The 16,036-nt window shown below is 40.3% G+C and overlaps 1 protein-coding gene across 3 annotated transcripts in view; it reads left to right on the forward strand.

The window, feature by feature from the left end:
• Positions 1 to 1,400: 1,400 nt before the first annotated feature.
• The window catches only part of abcc10 (ATP-binding cassette, sub-family C (CFTR/MRP), member 10), a 92,991-nt gene continuing 78,355 nt past the window's right edge, over positions 1,401 to 16,036 (forward strand). For 2 of the 3 annotated variants that reach the window (XM_063040528.1, XM_063040529.1), the window contains exons 1-3: positions 1,401 to 1,581; positions 4,753 to 4,931; positions 12,516 to 13,890. In XM_063040528.1, the coding sequence (XP_062896598.1) occupies positions 1,567 to 1,581; positions 4,753 to 4,931; positions 12,516 to 13,890 (1,569 nt within the window). In that variant the 5' untranslated portion in view covers positions 1,401 to 1,566. Of the gene's footprint in view, positions 1,582 to 4,752; positions 4,932 to 12,515; positions 13,891 to 16,036 lie in introns of those variants that run through there. The other variant, XM_063040530.1, reaches the window with a different exon arrangement.

A 16,036-nucleotide genomic window follows, 5' to 3' on the forward strand; every position in this document is an offset into this window, starting at 1 on the left:
TCCCTCACACACTTGCTACCCCTGACTTTCCCACGACATACTACAGTAACATGCACAAACCTCTGACATTTATCACGTGTGCAGGCAGAATATAAGCTCATACATTATAACTAACATACCCTAAACCAACTTTATCAGAGCTTCGCCTCATCAAAATAAATCAATACAGAAAAACTATCCATCTTTTCCCCATTTCTAACTAGTTACAATCTCTTTACCTCCCTAACCTTGCCTCCCTATAAATGAGATTTAACCTGTTCTATTGAAACCTCCACCAGAACACCCCAATACCTCTATTTTCACAAGGTAACATAGATACTGTCTTTGTGCCAAGCAAAGTCTTCAAATGTAATGCCTTGTCCCACTGTTTCTTATCCTTACAATGATTAACACTTTCCCTCCTCTCAAAGTACCAGCACAATCTATATCCTCTATAGCAGATTTCAACTCTCTAGTTAACTTAATGGGTTTGATAGAAGGCTGTTCACATCAAATTTAAACAATACTTTAAAGTCTTTCTTCCTTTTCCCCCCAAAAATCCCGCCCTTCCTCTCCATCACTAGAAATCACTCCAACATTTCTCTTTCTGTTTTCCAGATCTAGATCCAACTTCATTACAACCCCCTCCTGCCAATCTGTACTCACCTGAACCCTCCACTTGTGGTTTCTTTTCCAGATCCTCCCCCCTACCTGAACCTACACTACCTGCCAACATTCCCATACCATTCGCAGTCCAGCGCCACCAACCGCCAGAACCAAGCCAAAATGCAATTCTTTAAGGATTATTCCATGCCGTATCTCAATCAATAAACAAACAAACTCCCCCATCAAATCTGGTTCATTACACAACACTTAATCCAGAATTGCCTTTTCCCGAGTGGGCTCAACCACAGGCCATCTCATAAGCATTCTACAAATTTCCTCTTGGGATCCAGCACCAGCCTGATTTTCCAATCTACCTGTGTATTGAAGTCTCCCATGACTATTGTAACATTGCCCTTTATACACAACTTTTCTATCTCTTGTTGTAGTTTCTATCTCTTATCTTAGCTACTGTTCGAAGCAATGTGTATAGCTTCCATCAGGGTCATTTTACCCTTTTAGTTTCTCAACTCTACCCACGAGGATTCAACATCTTCAGATATTGTCACCTTTTAATATGGTTGATAGAATTTTGTTTTACCAACGAGCCACCAGAACCCCTCTGCCTACCTGTCCTTTTGATACAATGAACAGCCGAACCCCTCTGCCTACCTGTCCCTTCGGTACGATGTGTGTATCATTTGTTTATTTCTTTCCATAGATGCTGCCTAACCTGCGGAGTTGCTGTGACACTTTTAACCTCCGGCCGCAGGGAGGCGCTCCCTCAGCTCACCGCAAGCCTCTGGGCCCATCTCGCTTTCGGAGGGCTGAGCCGGTAAGGTTTCCGGTATGAGCCCAGGACTGATTTCACCGGGACCAGTGAGGAGAGATCTGTTAATAGTTTAAAGCCCGGCGACGGAAACCGTGTCTCCCTGGATTATTCATTTACCTCTTGCCCAGTTTACAGGCGTTGCTTTAACTCTGATGTCTATCGATGCGGTTAGTGAACGCTGCAAATCTGCTCCATATATTTCTGTTCTTTACCACTGATGAGTTTGCTTGTGTATCTACACATCGGGGCACTTTTCAACGCGGGGTCAAACACACGTCCAAATCTGACAAGAATAAACGACCACAAGTGACGTGAACGCCCTTGAGACGAACTGCTCCTGTGTCAAGTCCCTTTGCAGTGTTTCCACGGCAGAATCATTGTGTAGCGCCGGCTAGTTAAATAAAAGACAAAGAGAGGGCTCGAGAATATTGATTGACAAAAAAATCTAAAGCATTTAAATGTGCATATAGAAGGAGGTAATCGGGTAAAAAGTATAGGAACCATGTTAGCAACCTTTGCGTGGAGGCAGAGAATGTAAGGGAGGGTTTAAATGAACAATTCTTGAACCTGTTCATCAAGGAAAAGAGCATTTTAGTTGTAGAAGTTGTGGAGATGAATGATTACATTCTCGGGCATGCTCTGAGTAAACGGAGCTGTGTAGCAATTTAAATATATTAGCAGTTTCAATATCATTACATCTCCACGGCCGAGTAAAATGTATCCCAGACTTCTATGAGAGACTAAAAAGGAAATTACTGGGGCTCTGACGGATTTTTAAGTTTTCACTGGCCATATGTGAGGTGTCAGGTGGCTGGAGGACGGCAAAAATAGTTTCTTTTTACAGGAAGGTCAGCAGGGATTAGCTGATAACGGCAAACCTACCGTCAGTGGTGAGGAGGCGTAGGACCAACGTATATCTGAGAAAGTAGTGAACGCTCAAAGCTATTCAGTATGACGTTATTAGGAGTAGAATCTGTGCAAGGAATGGTTGGGCCCTGGTGGGTATTGTACACATTCAAGGATCACTGAAGGTAGCAGCTCAGGTCGATTGGGTGGTGAGGAATGCCTATAGGTTACTGGCTGTCTTTAGCCAAGGCACAGAATACATTTTTAAAACAGCATTTTATAAGTGCACAAACCAGAGAAAATCTGCAGCTGTTGGAAATCTGAGCAACACACACAAAATGCTGGAGGAACTCAGCAGGCCAGGCGGCACCTATGGGGAAAAGGTATAGTCGACGTTTCGGGCTGAAACCCGAAAAAGCCGAAACTTTATAAGTGCTTTAGGTTAGGCTGCAGCTGGAGTACTGTGAACTACAAGGATGTGATTCCACTACAAAGGAGATTCGCTTGGGTAGAAGAATCAGAATCAGGTTTAATATCACTGGCATATGTTGTGAAATTTGTTCTTTTGTGCTGGCTGTACATTCCAAAACATAATAACAATAAGAAGCACAGTGGAATCCAGATAATCGGGGCACCCTCTTATTTGGGACAACACTTAAAGAACAAAAACTAATCGAGAAAATAGCCGGGATTCCCTTCATTTAATTGGGGCAGAAAATCTGTTGCCAGACAATTTCAAACTAGTGTCAGTTGTGTGCACTTGCATGGTAGACACGACACCGTGCTTTGAATAGTTTTTAAATAGTGTCAGTTGCATGTGTGTGTGTTCAAAAAGCAGTGAATTTTGTCGTAGATAGTTGGTGAGAAATAAGCAGAAAGGTAATTCAGAACCGTTTTGCTCACTGTGGTTTCAAGCATTCAGACTTGGAGATGCCGGAAATGGCAGGGAGTGAAAATGAAATAATTTCACTACTTCAACAAGTTAGAAACTATGGAGAGTTTGAAGGTATTGACAATCATCTTGAATGTTACAATGAAAATGAAGATTTCGAGGATGCAACTGTCGATAGCTTTGTATGAAGGCAGTCCATTATCTGCACGAGGTGTCTGTGCTGATTTTGTTCATTTACAGTCAAAAGAGCACAACGTGAATGAATTCCTGCATTGTTAAGTATTAGGGACGAATACACAGTTTTATAGTACTGCATTAGTGTTGTTAGTGTTCTAATTTGTTCTGATTTCATTTAAGTATGTAATTTGGTACACAGATTGTTTTTGTTATAGCTTTTTAACTTATTTCCGTGAGACTTTGGCTAAATGGGACATTGGGACAGCCGCATAATTGGACCAAAATGTACTGGTCACGATGTGTCCCTATTAACTGAACGTCCTGGGTGATGGGGGTCCTTAATGATGGATGCCGAATGCAAAATAGTAAATATTAAGGGTCATGTTAGGATAGATGTCGAGGTGTTTTCATTAATGTGAGAGTTTCAAATGAGGGAGTATGGCTGCAAGATAAGGGGCTGGTCATTTAAAACTGAAGTATGTAGAAATCTCTCAGAGGGTAGTACATCTCTGGAATTCTGAGAGTCATGGAAATTAAATGATAAGAAGAATCTGAAGTGGAGTTTGATTAAATTTTTGAAAGAATCGGGCACAGAGGAGGAATTGATGCCCGCAATAGATAATCCAAGATCATATTCAATGGGAGAAGAGGTTTGAGGGGCTAAATAGCCTTCTATTTTTTTTGGCTCATATGAAGTATCAAACTAGAGGGCATAAATATAGAGTAAAGGGTAAGAAGTTCAGAGTGAACGTGAGGGTGGTTGGGATTAGGAACACATTGCCTGCTGGGGTGGTGGATGCAGGAACTCTCTCTTGGTGAGCAATCAATCAGCAAAACATAGAAAGCTGTGGATTAAATGCTGATACATAGGATTAGTATCGATGGGTCAGTGTGAACGTGGTGAATCAAAGGGGCGCGTATCCAAACTGTGCGACTCTAAAGCCCTGTGGCATTATTTCCCATCCAGTTGCCCTAATTCCTACTAAACCAAGCTCAACTAACAGAGGGTTCAATTTGTCTGCTCTGGTTTGGACTCTGAGTGAAACCAAAGCCCATTTTAAAAAGGAAGTGTATGGTAAAAGGTTGGCATTGACTTTATCTTCGCTTGCTGTGTGTAGAGTCTATGTGCCTCGAAAACATGGAATTGTGGAGATGGCTGCCTTATACACTGTCTATTACATATTAACACACATAAAAGTTGCTGGTGAACGCAGCAGGCCAGGCAGCATCTCTAGGAAGAGGTGCAGTCGACGTTTCAGGCCTTCGTCAGGGTCTCGGCCTGAAACGTCGACTGCACCTCTTCCTAGAGATGCTGCCTGGCCTGCTGCGTTCACCAGCAACTTTTATGTGTGTTGCTTGAATTTCCAGCATCTGCAGAACTCCTGTTGTTTGTCTATTACATATTCTTTCTTTTTCTCCATAGATATTCCCTGATGCTGGCATGGCAGACCTTCTGGCTGCACTGTGTGACTCCGATCCTTTGAACCCATTTCCATTGTGGCAAAATGGTAGCGTTGGATACTGTTTCACTCAGCTGGTTCTCAGTGTGGTGCCACACGCTGCTCTGGCCTTTGCCAGTGCGTGTTATCTTGGCACACCTCGGTACGTCAGTTCCTATTTATTTACTATTTCATTGTACCCTTCCAGCCCTTTGATCTGCGGCACCCATCAAACCCCAATTTAACCTCAGCCTAATCGCAGGACAATTTACAAAGACCAGTTAACCTACTAACAGTACATCTTTGGACTGTGGGAGGAAACTAGAGCACCCGGAGAAAACCCACGCATTCAACAGGGAGGATATATGGACTCCTTACAGATTGACATCCAAACTCCCTCACCCCAAGCTGTAATAGTGGTGTTAACTGCAATGCTACCGTGGTGCTGCAGGATTCCCCACATCAGTTTTGATATCGAGGTGCCATCTCCCAGAAGGGTGTTAATTCACTGGTCATATTACAGGAAGTGGATGACTGATTCTGAATGTCTTTTTTTTTGCTGAAGCCTTTCAGGTTATTACAATGCAGACCTTAGTTATTGAATTGCATTGATTTGTGAGATACTCAAACCACTCGGTCTGGCACCAACAATCATTCCATGGTCAACCTCACTTTTTCCCCCGTTCTGATGTTTGGTCCGAACGACAACTGAACCTCTTGACCATGTCTGCATGCTGTTATGCATTGAGTTGCTGCCACATGATTGGCTGATTAGATATTTGCATTAATTAACAAGTGTATCTAATAAGTTGGCTCAGCTCAAGCTTCTTCTCATCTCCTTGAGAGTAGTGACTGCTTGTTCAAAAAAGGGAGTAAGGGTCAGCCCACAAACACCAGGCATGTTTGGCTGTTTAGAAGCTTGCTGAAATATTTCTCTGGAACAGAATTAATCATCATCTAGAGGAAAATTAAGGAAAGTTGGCACAGATTTATTTTGGCCAAATTGTGTGTAACCAATTTGACTTGATCTTCCTGATGGTTTTTTGATAATGTTCCACAGAACAGGTTTATCAGCAAAGCTGAAGCCCGTGGCTGAAAAGGGAGATTGATAGTGTGGATACAAGGTCAGTTGTAGCAGACCATAGAGGGTTGAGTGAATACTTACTCTTCAGACAGGAGGGAGCTGAGTAGTGTTTGTCGGGTATTGGCGGGGAACCATCTATATTCATCTTTGATCTCTGTAAATGATTTAGACTTGGGTGTAAGCCACAATTTCGATATGTGCAGGTAATGTAAAACTTGGTGGTATGGAGAACTGTGAAGAGAGTAGTGATAGATGCAGCAAGATAAAAAGAGCCAAGTGAAATGGCCACTGACATGGCAGATCAAGGTTCACACATACAATTATAATGTAGGAAGAACGAGGAGAGGTAATGGACAATAAAGGATCGGGTTCTAATAGAAATCTGGGCGTGTGTGTGCATCAGTCATTGAAAGTGGCAGGGCAGTTCTGGGTTTTAACAATAGTGACAATGTATGTGAACAGGCAAGCCATGCAGAACCTTCATAAAAGACTGGTCTTGCCTCAACTGCAGCATTGTATTCTGTTTACCATATCATAGGAAGCCTGTGAGGATGTTGGATTTATGACTCCACTTACTAGCTAAGGGAGTAAGGTTACAAGGATCAATTTGCGAGGTCACAATGGGAGGAGGAAAGGATAATCTAAAATCTGATGGAAGTACAGAAGATGCTGAGGGGTCTGCACAGAGCAGATGTTCAGAGTCTGTTCCCAATGGTGATCATAGGTAGAAAATATAAGGAGAAGAGAATTAAGAGTGGTGACATGAGGAATCTTTTTTTTACACAGAGTGTGAATTGAATCGGGAGTGCATTGCCTGCAGGAAAATTACAAGCAGGTTTCATTATGGCCTCCAAGAATGGGTTTAGATAACAATACAGTGTCAATGGAAACACTGTTAATGTTAATGTTACCATTCCAACATTTTTCAGATGGTTAAAAGTTTCAGGAATGGAATTCCAGAGTTTCTGCATTTTTATGCTTTGATCCAGTCACTAGCTGATCTCTTTCAATATTTTCTAGTGAAGTTCTTAAGTTGACGAATTTTTGCCTCCGAATTGAACTGTTTTGTAGATCAATCAATTGCATTTCAAAATTATTCAAAACAAATCCACTGCAACATTTCTAAATTTAGTCTGTCTAATGTTAGACTATCTGTGTACATTATGAGTTTTGCAGTTTCTGCAAATGATGTGAACTTAATGGATCTTAAAGTTTAAGTTTTTCAGTAGTTGAGTGAATGATGCTCAAAAATTGCACTAGAAGTCTGAATGGCCTTCTTTTCAGGAATGTCCATATCTGTCAAGTGGTTTTTAGTTTTGAGAAAAATTTAAAAGTCCCTTTTTTGGCATCACATCTAAATATTTCCAGTTTGATTTCAAAGAATTTTACATTATCAAATGTAATATCTATTTAATATTTGAGTAATATTGTAAATATATGCTGATTAAGCATTCTTTGTTTAAATAATTAATTATGGGTTATATGTAAAAATATGTGAATTGCATACCTCATGATGCTAACACGTAATAAGTATGCTCCCTTGCTAAAGTAAAAAACGAAGTTAGACTTGCATTCCTGGCTCCTTTGTTTTCAAACCAAAACCATTGTTGTTTACAGAACACTTTAGGTTTCATAAGTGGAATCAAAAGGAAGGGGAGTTCATTTCAGCATACATGGCTGAATTGAAGGAATTGTCTGAGCATTGTCAGTTCAGTAATGGGCTCAATGATGCACTGAGAGATCATTTAGTTTGTGGAATCTTACAAGAAAACATTCAAAAATGACCCCTATCTGAAGCACAACTTACATTTAAAAGAGCAGTTCAAATTGCTGTATCAATGGAAACAGCAGCCAGAGATGCAATTGAGTTGCAGTCGGGAACAAAAGTGAGCGCGAATGAAATTGCAGCGCTTAAACAGAAACTGGCCTCGTCAGACAAATTGTGTGACCATTGTTCTAGGAGCTCACATAAACTAGACCAATGCAGGTTTAAAGGCGAAACACAGGGGGGGTGTCACGTGATGACGTGGGATTGAGACGTGCAAATCCAGCTCTCCCGTAAAAAATCAGCAAATTACGGTTTAAACAAAGTAAAGTTAATAAGTACTTTCCAAAAACTACTTATAAACTTCGTAAGACTACTTTACGATATGCCTCATAAACCTCAACAGAAGAAGTCTGTTGTTGTGAAGTTGCCGCGAGATGGGAAGAAAAAAGGGCCTACTGCAGCGATGGAGCCTCGGGTTCAGGTTGGATCTCCTGCGTAGGAGACGTATTTTATCTCTGGTGTACAAGAACAGGGAGCAATGGCGGCAGTAGCGGTCTCTCGGAAGAAGATGCCGGAATTGCGCATGCGCAAATCGACACAACTCAAACTACAAGAACCGACGGCCACTGCAACTGAAAGTGACTCAGAGTCAGGATTGGATACCACAGAGAATACAGATGAAGAAGAGGAGGAAGAACTGGAAGAGACTGGAAGTAAAGGAGACGACGGAGACATAAGAGAGGCTTTATTGCAATTAACGGCTGAGCTAAGAAAATTAAGAACAGAGCTTAGAGACATGAAGATGTGCTATGATAAAGCTATGACAAGACAGGATAAAATGGATAAGAAACTTCAGAAGATGGAAAGAACAATGGAGCATATTAACGATAGAATGGAAAAAACAGAAAATGATGTGCTTGTCTGGAACACGGAAAGAAATCGACTCTTGGAGAAAGTGGACGTGTTGGAAAATTTTAGTAGACGTAATAATATTAAAATTGTTGGTCTTAAAGAAGGTATAGAGGGAGATAATCCAATAGAATTTTTTCAAAGATGGATCCCGAAAACCTTGCAAATGAAAGAGGAAGACCGATCAATTGAAATTGAGCGGGTACATAGAGCTCTAAGACCAAAACCACAAGATGACCAATATCCACGATCAATTTTAATAAAATTCTTAAGATTTCAAGACAAAGAAAGGATTCTAAGGGCGGCTGCCCAAGCTGCCAAGAAGAGAAAAGGGCCACTGATGATAGAAGGGAAGAAAATTTTTTTCTACCCTGACATAAATTATGAACTTTTGAAGAGAAGGAAGAAATTCAATCCAGTGAAAAAAACCCTATGGGATCATGGTTATCAATTTATATTGCGTTATCCTGCAACCTTGAAGATTTTTTTGCCTGGTGGAGAAAAAAGATTTTTTGACGACTACCGGAAAGCGGAGGAGTTTGTGCAAGATTCTTTGAATATTCACCAGATACAAGAACAAACCCAGGAGAGCGAGATGGATTGAAGATGAAGACTGGGTCAAGGAATAGACCTGTCGGATTTTTAGGCGGATGAATATATAAATATATTATTAATTATATGAGGGAGAGGAAGAAAGGTTAAAATTTGGGGAATATTAGCTGGGAATAATGACATTAATTTTTTATATATATATACACAATTTTTTTGTTACGGGGAGCTGGAAGAAACACTGACCAATCGCTACGTTATTCATGTATGCAAGTGTGGCAATAGCCACGACCTGCACAATGGAGGGGGGTAGTGTTGTGTATCTTTTCATTCACAACATTAGTGGGGGGGTATTTTGTTTTTTTCTTTTTTTGTATCTTATCTATCTTTTTTTTCTTTTAGCCTGAATGATTGGGAGGGAAACACATAGCAACATGGTGAAGTTCAAAGAGATTCCCCAGGGAACTATGAGAGTTGAGAAGCTAAGTAATGTTTTACATTTTAAGAGATAAATATGAAACATTTTTGAATATTTGGAGCCCTTATTTACAGCTCCGATGATAAAGATCCTGGTTCCTTGGGGAAAGTAACAAATATATATTAAATTTATTTTTATCCCATGGAGCATGTGCAAACCTTCCAATATTCAGGCCGTTCCTTTTTCTCTTTTTTTTCTTTTCTCTTTAGGTAGGAGTATATATATGGGGGGGGAGGGTAGATACTATCTTCTCATGTATTCACTTTGAAAACTCAATAAAAATTATATGTAAAAAAAAAGGCGAAACAGAAAATGCAACAACTTCATACACATAGAAAGATCATGTTGGGGACAAAAATAAATGGGAAGAGAAAAAAGATAAAAAGTCAAGTTGCAGTTTCAAGAAGAGCACTAATCTGCATGTTGTTGATGAAAAATCTGATAATGATGAGAATGACAGGACTGAGTAGTCTTGAGATTTACAATGTGACAGCTAACTACAGACAAGCAATATGGCTTTCCCCAGAAGTGAACGGCAAATTCATTAAAATTGAATTGGACACTGGTTCAGCTGTTTCAGTTTTTCCACAAAATGTGTTTGAACAGCATTTCAAAGATAGTGAACTGAAGTCTGCAGATATCCAACTAAGTATTTATACTGGAGAAAAGATGACGCTTGTGGGAATGACATTTGCAACTGTTAAAGCCACTTTAAGCTTGTATGTGGTAAAAACAGGAGGGCCAGCACTGAGGGGTTGTGATTGGCTGAGACAACTACCATTTGCATGTGACATCCCATGTAATAGAATCAACTGAGAGTGAATTAAGAAATGTACTGATGATGCCACAACTGCTTCCGTGCTATACACCATGAACCATTATCCAACAGAGGACAGACAGGTGTTGGTGCCAACCTTTGTGCCTCTTGTTGGAAAGTATATTGGACCAAGAAAGGACTGTGCTGCTCAGAGGAATCATGAAAGTGACAAAAGAATGGTCTGACTACAACAGTTTTTGGCAGCTACTTATCTGAGAAAGCTCCTAATATGTTAATCAGGAAGTTACATGCAAAATGTGCTTGGTTTTAGCTGGAAAAAAGTTGAAGGCACTTCAGGAAAGTTGCAAGTATTAGGCTTTTGTGAATATAAAGAAGCAGAATCTACTCTGCGTTATTGCACGAACTTCAAGAGGGAGACAAAAAACTGCTTGCAAAGACCAAAGCCCAACTGGATGAATGGAAGACCAAAAAGGAAAGGAGTCAGTGGAGATACGAAAACAGAGGATTCATCAGATAATGCTGTGGATGAGGAAACCAAGAGGAGAGATCAGATCGTAAAGGGAGCAATAGAAGGACATACCATGTGGTGGATGTGTCTGTCGTAGTTGCATTATATTGCATACTATATATAAGTTAAGATGCATTCTATATTGAGTTGCAGTGGAAGGGGTGTTGTGTATTTAATATTTCAGTAATATTTGAGTAATATTGTAAAAATGTTGACTCAGCATTCTTTGTTTAAATCATTCACTGCACATTATATGTAAAAATACCTAAATTGCATACATTCTGACACTACCACATGATAAATGGGCATCTCGGTTAAAGTTTAAAAAAATGAAGTCAGTCTTGTATTTCCGGCTCCTTTATTTTCCTTGTGATTAGTTTTATGTTTTGGAGTTACAAACATAACACATATCACGTGCTTTGGCAGGTCCCTGTAATCTGGTGTTCAAGTTATTTAAATATGAGGAGAAATATGCAAGCAGAATCAATCAAACATCTAAAAATCCACACATTATATATTTTTTTATTCAATGAGACAGATGAATTTCATCCAAACATTCAACAAGTCGTTTAAAGACAGAATCTCTACCAAGCTAACGAACATTGTTGCAAATAAGTACATTTTGAATTTTTTTCAAGGCACACCGAGAAATGAAGTGGTTAAAATTTTTATCGTTTATTCCGTTTCCTTCAGGGCAGCTTTGGGACACAAAGCCTCCTCGTGTACCATACAATGAAAGCCTATCAGTGGATGTCCAACATATTTTGCAAACAGATTGAAAAATCTGCCACTTTACTGATATGTCCACCATCAGTTGTCACGGACTGTGCACCCAGAGTTCACTCACAAATAACAGAATAAAATTTATAAGCAGAGTGAAGCCAATGCCAACTGGCTCAACCATTTATTATCCAAATACTGACGTGTACACCAGGTCTGTGAGGATTCCAACATCATTTGTTCTCGCGACTGTCCAGCTGATGCCAGGACAGTGTGAGACATTTTCCTGTGAAAAGATCTCACTGCCCGTGGGTTGTAAAAAGTAATTTGCTGCTTCATTTGGATGTAAAGATAATCATTATGTATCTTTTTATCACAGGTGGGTTTTAAAGAATCAAGAGGTGGCACTGCATGCTGCTTGCCAACAAAATTTTTGTGTGTGCCATCTTGGGCATGCGTGCCATAGCTTTGCTTTCCCTGTTTTCTCTCTCAAATGTTAAAAGCATGACAGTTTTCACTTCAGCTACATCCTGGAGTGGCAGGTTAAATATTCTCATCATACTCTTCTGAAACCTCTTAACTATTCATTTATGCAAACTATTTAGAGAGTAGTAGGTGGAAGGGTAACGTGTTATGCTTCTGAGTGAAAACAACAGTTGTAGTGACATATGTGCAGTGAGCAAAAATATGGTCTCATTGCTTCTGAATCATCAATTTTACAAATGGGTAGTAATTTGACTGGTGTGCAAAATGATCGTTGTTGTCAGATTGTAGCTGAGTTATATTTTTGGTGTAATATTCACTAACAATTGCTTCAAAATGGAAATGCTCAGTGATAGCACAATATCCCAAACGAGAAACTTAGCACTAGCTTCTTAAGTACCAATACCTCTCAGTTTGATTAAAGAATAAAAGTAATTTTAAATCTTCTAAACTTGACTCTTTTTTGGCAGATCTCGCTGGCACAATTTCACATGGAGCTGGGAATGCAGGATTATCATTTCTTTCATTATGTCGGCTCTTTTCCTTATCGATGTGGTGGCAGTCATCTTTCTTCCAAACATGAATACTCTGTGGCTCGAGCTGTTGGTGGATTCTTTTGCTGTGGTAGCCTGGCTTGTTCATGGGCTGGCAATGATAGCACTCAGCAGATCGCAGTATGAACATTCGTTGGGTCCAGTAGGACTGATGTTCTTTGCTATTCTGCCTGCCCCTGCATTAATTATCATCCTAGTAGCTGATTGTCAAAATGGAAAAGTTATACATTCAGAATACCTCTCAAGCTGGGTGAGATTCATTTTGCTCAGTGCAGAATTAAGTTTGATTCTTGTTTACATAGTAGTGCTTGTCGTCTCGCACTTTAGAAGAGATGGGCGGGATTCTGAAAGAGAGCCCCTGTTGCAGGGTGTGAGTACCAGATCTGAGGAACAGATTGCAGCTGAGGAGGGGCCAAATTGGATTTCTTGCCTGTTCTACTTCTGGATGAACCCCCTTATGAAGCGAGGGTACCATCATCAGCTTGCCCAGCCCGACAATGTCTACCAGCTTCCACCAAAACTTCGCACTGAAACCATTGAAGAACTTTTTCAGAAATGCTGGCAGAAGTGTGCATTCATAGCATCAATGAAATGCTCTGAACAAATATCTCAAATGGATAGGACCCAGAGCCCCCACAGAAATTCAAGGAGTGATCGAAGACAATTTGGGGCGACTCAGGAAGAGACCACACTTGCTAGCAAAGACCTGGAAGTCCATCTGTTGTCGGTCTTGCACAAAGCCTTTGGATTTCGTTATTACTCCCTGGGGATATTAAAATTTATAGGTAACATGCTGGGTTTTGCAGGACCTCTGCTTTTAAATCTGCTGGTCAATTTCATGGAGTCTGGTACTGAGCAAATGTCAAAGGGCATCTGGTACACGTTAGGACTGTTTCTGAGCACCTTTGTAGGTGCCATCATCCTCAACCAATTCAACTATCAAGTCATGATGGTTGGCATGTCGGTTCGAGCAGCTATCATCTCTGCCATTTATCGCAAAGCCCTACGTGTCAATGCTACTACTCTGTCCAGGTTTTCTGTGGGAGAGATTGTCAACTTCATGAGCACTGACACAGACCGGATAGTGAATTTCTTTCCCAGCTTTCACGAGGTGTGGAGTTTACCGTTTCAGTTTAGTATCACTCTGTACCTTCTGTACCAGCAGGTTGGTGCGGCATTCCTAGGGGGCCTTATTGTAGGGTTGCTACTGGTACCAGTAAACAAGGTCATTGCCAACATCATAATGGAGAATAACAAGAAAATGCTCGGATACAAGGATTCCAGAGTCATGGTAAGCATTAGGTAAACTATTGATCTCAGAAACTCACAAGTGGTTTATTCTTTATCCAATTCTCATTCCATCCATCTTCTTCCAACTGTTTTGCCTTTCCTCTCTTCTGTTTTCCTTCACACTTATCTTACTTCCATGTGTGCAGTTTAGCTGAACTGCTCCTTGTGACAGCTCATTTTCTCCACTTTATTTTCTCTATTTTCTCACAATATATGAAAACTGCAGCAAGCTGCCTGGTGAGCCAAAAAGGTCAGTGGCTCGTCACTGTATCCAGGAAATATCATTGCAGAAGCTAGTCACCCAGCAAACTGCCTATTCCAAAAACTCCCTTATGGAAAGTGCTATAGGGCTGTTAAAAAAAAACTTTTCATCACCTTAAAGATTTCTTCCCCCAGGCAGTTAATCTGATCAGCCATCTATTTAACCCCACCACCCCCCCCTCTGTCTATTACCCCAGACACTGCGATGCATTGTAAACAGTTTAAACTGCTTTCTTTACTGCTGTTTACATTGTAAGTACATGCTGGTATTCATGTACTTATACAAATTTTATTCCATATCTGTACTTTATTTTTATATAATTCATTAATATTTGATATAATTCTTTATCGTGTGGATTTAATGTTTTTTATTGCATAACACGCCAACACATCATACAAGTTCCTAACACGTGAATGTATATGGCAAATAAAGTTGACCCTCGATAAACTTTCCAGTCTTTATGTCCTTGTAAGCTCGTATAGAGAACCTTAACCCTCCTATCCTGGTGTTATTCAGTGCAGAAGGGAAATCCACTGATTCTGATGTACTTTAAAATGAATTATCTGAATGGCCCAACCTGACTGTAAACATAGATATCCCGATGTAGTTCCGTGAATTAACTTTTTTACAGTCTCCACTTTCCATCTGCCAAAATTCAATGGTTTGCATTTACCATGGTTGAAATTAATCTGTCAATTACACACTTGTTCTGCTTGTATTTATTACACTCTTCCCGTGTTGATTTTACTTGGTACCACTAATTGTGAAATTATCCTCCAGCTTCACAGTTCATTTAAACAGGGAACAAAATGATCCCACCTTCAATTTTCTATCTCCTATTATTCAGACACATATTTAACCCATATTGTGGGCAGACAGCTTGCTTTTTGACTACGTTTTCACTGACTGTAGGTACCAGATATTCAGATCTGTAATTTAGTACCTTTATCGTAGCCTTGATGAAATTTCGAGTCCAACAACTAGTTCATATGAAATAATTTTACCCTGCTGGTCACCCTGATGATGTGAATTCCTCTTTGTGAATAGTATCACGGATAGTGAACTTTCATGAGACAATTATTTATCCAGACTTACTAACTGTGATTAGCAATGTACTCTCCTGGAGAACCACTGTAGGTACAGACGCAAGTTTCTGTAGGCTTCCTGTTTGTTCCCTTTAAGTACAAATGCACATCTCTAGAAGCTCCACATAAATAGAAAAACATGCTCCTGGAACTTCACTGTACAGATACACCCTTTTGGACATTCACTGTAATACAAATAAATGATCCCCAACACTGTTGTAGGTATGGTACATACTGCTCAAAGCTGCTTAAAGGTCTGATGCATGCTGCTGGAGGATCTCTGCAGTTTACAGTCAGGTACACTTCCAAAGACTGCCTGCATACAGAAGCAAGGTGATAGAAACCCTTGGATTTTCAGCTTTCTTGGTGGCCCCCTGTTGCTATAGTGACATGTGACTAGAAGCTCCCCGAAAGTCCAGGTGCATACCATGAGATCAGAAGGAATAGGAGCAGAATTAGGCCATTTCGCCCGTCAAATCTACTCTACCATTCAATTGTGTTATGATTTTTTTCCAACCCCATTCTCCCTCCTACCCTTAACCCTTTACCAATCAAAAACCTTTCAATCTCTGCCTTAAGTACACCCTTGGAGGCATCTTGGTGATATAGATGTATATTCCTGGAGGTTCTTGCTCCTGAAAGCGTTCTGCAAGTACACTCAAGATTCCCAGTTGGTATATGCAGCCCTGTGTATGCCATAAACAAGGAAGCTGGTCCTTATTTACCGTCTGCAGACATGCCTCAGCTAATGAAGAATTCCTCCATGTTGAAAAATACCTTGAAAACATTTTATCATCAGG

Source organism: Mobula hypostoma, chromosome 2 (assembly GCF_963921235.1).
Source record: "Mobula hypostoma chromosome 2, sMobHyp1.1, whole genome shotgun sequence".
Lineage (NCBI taxonomy): Eukaryota > Metazoa > Chordata > Chondrichthyes > Myliobatiformes > Myliobatidae > Mobula > Mobula hypostoma.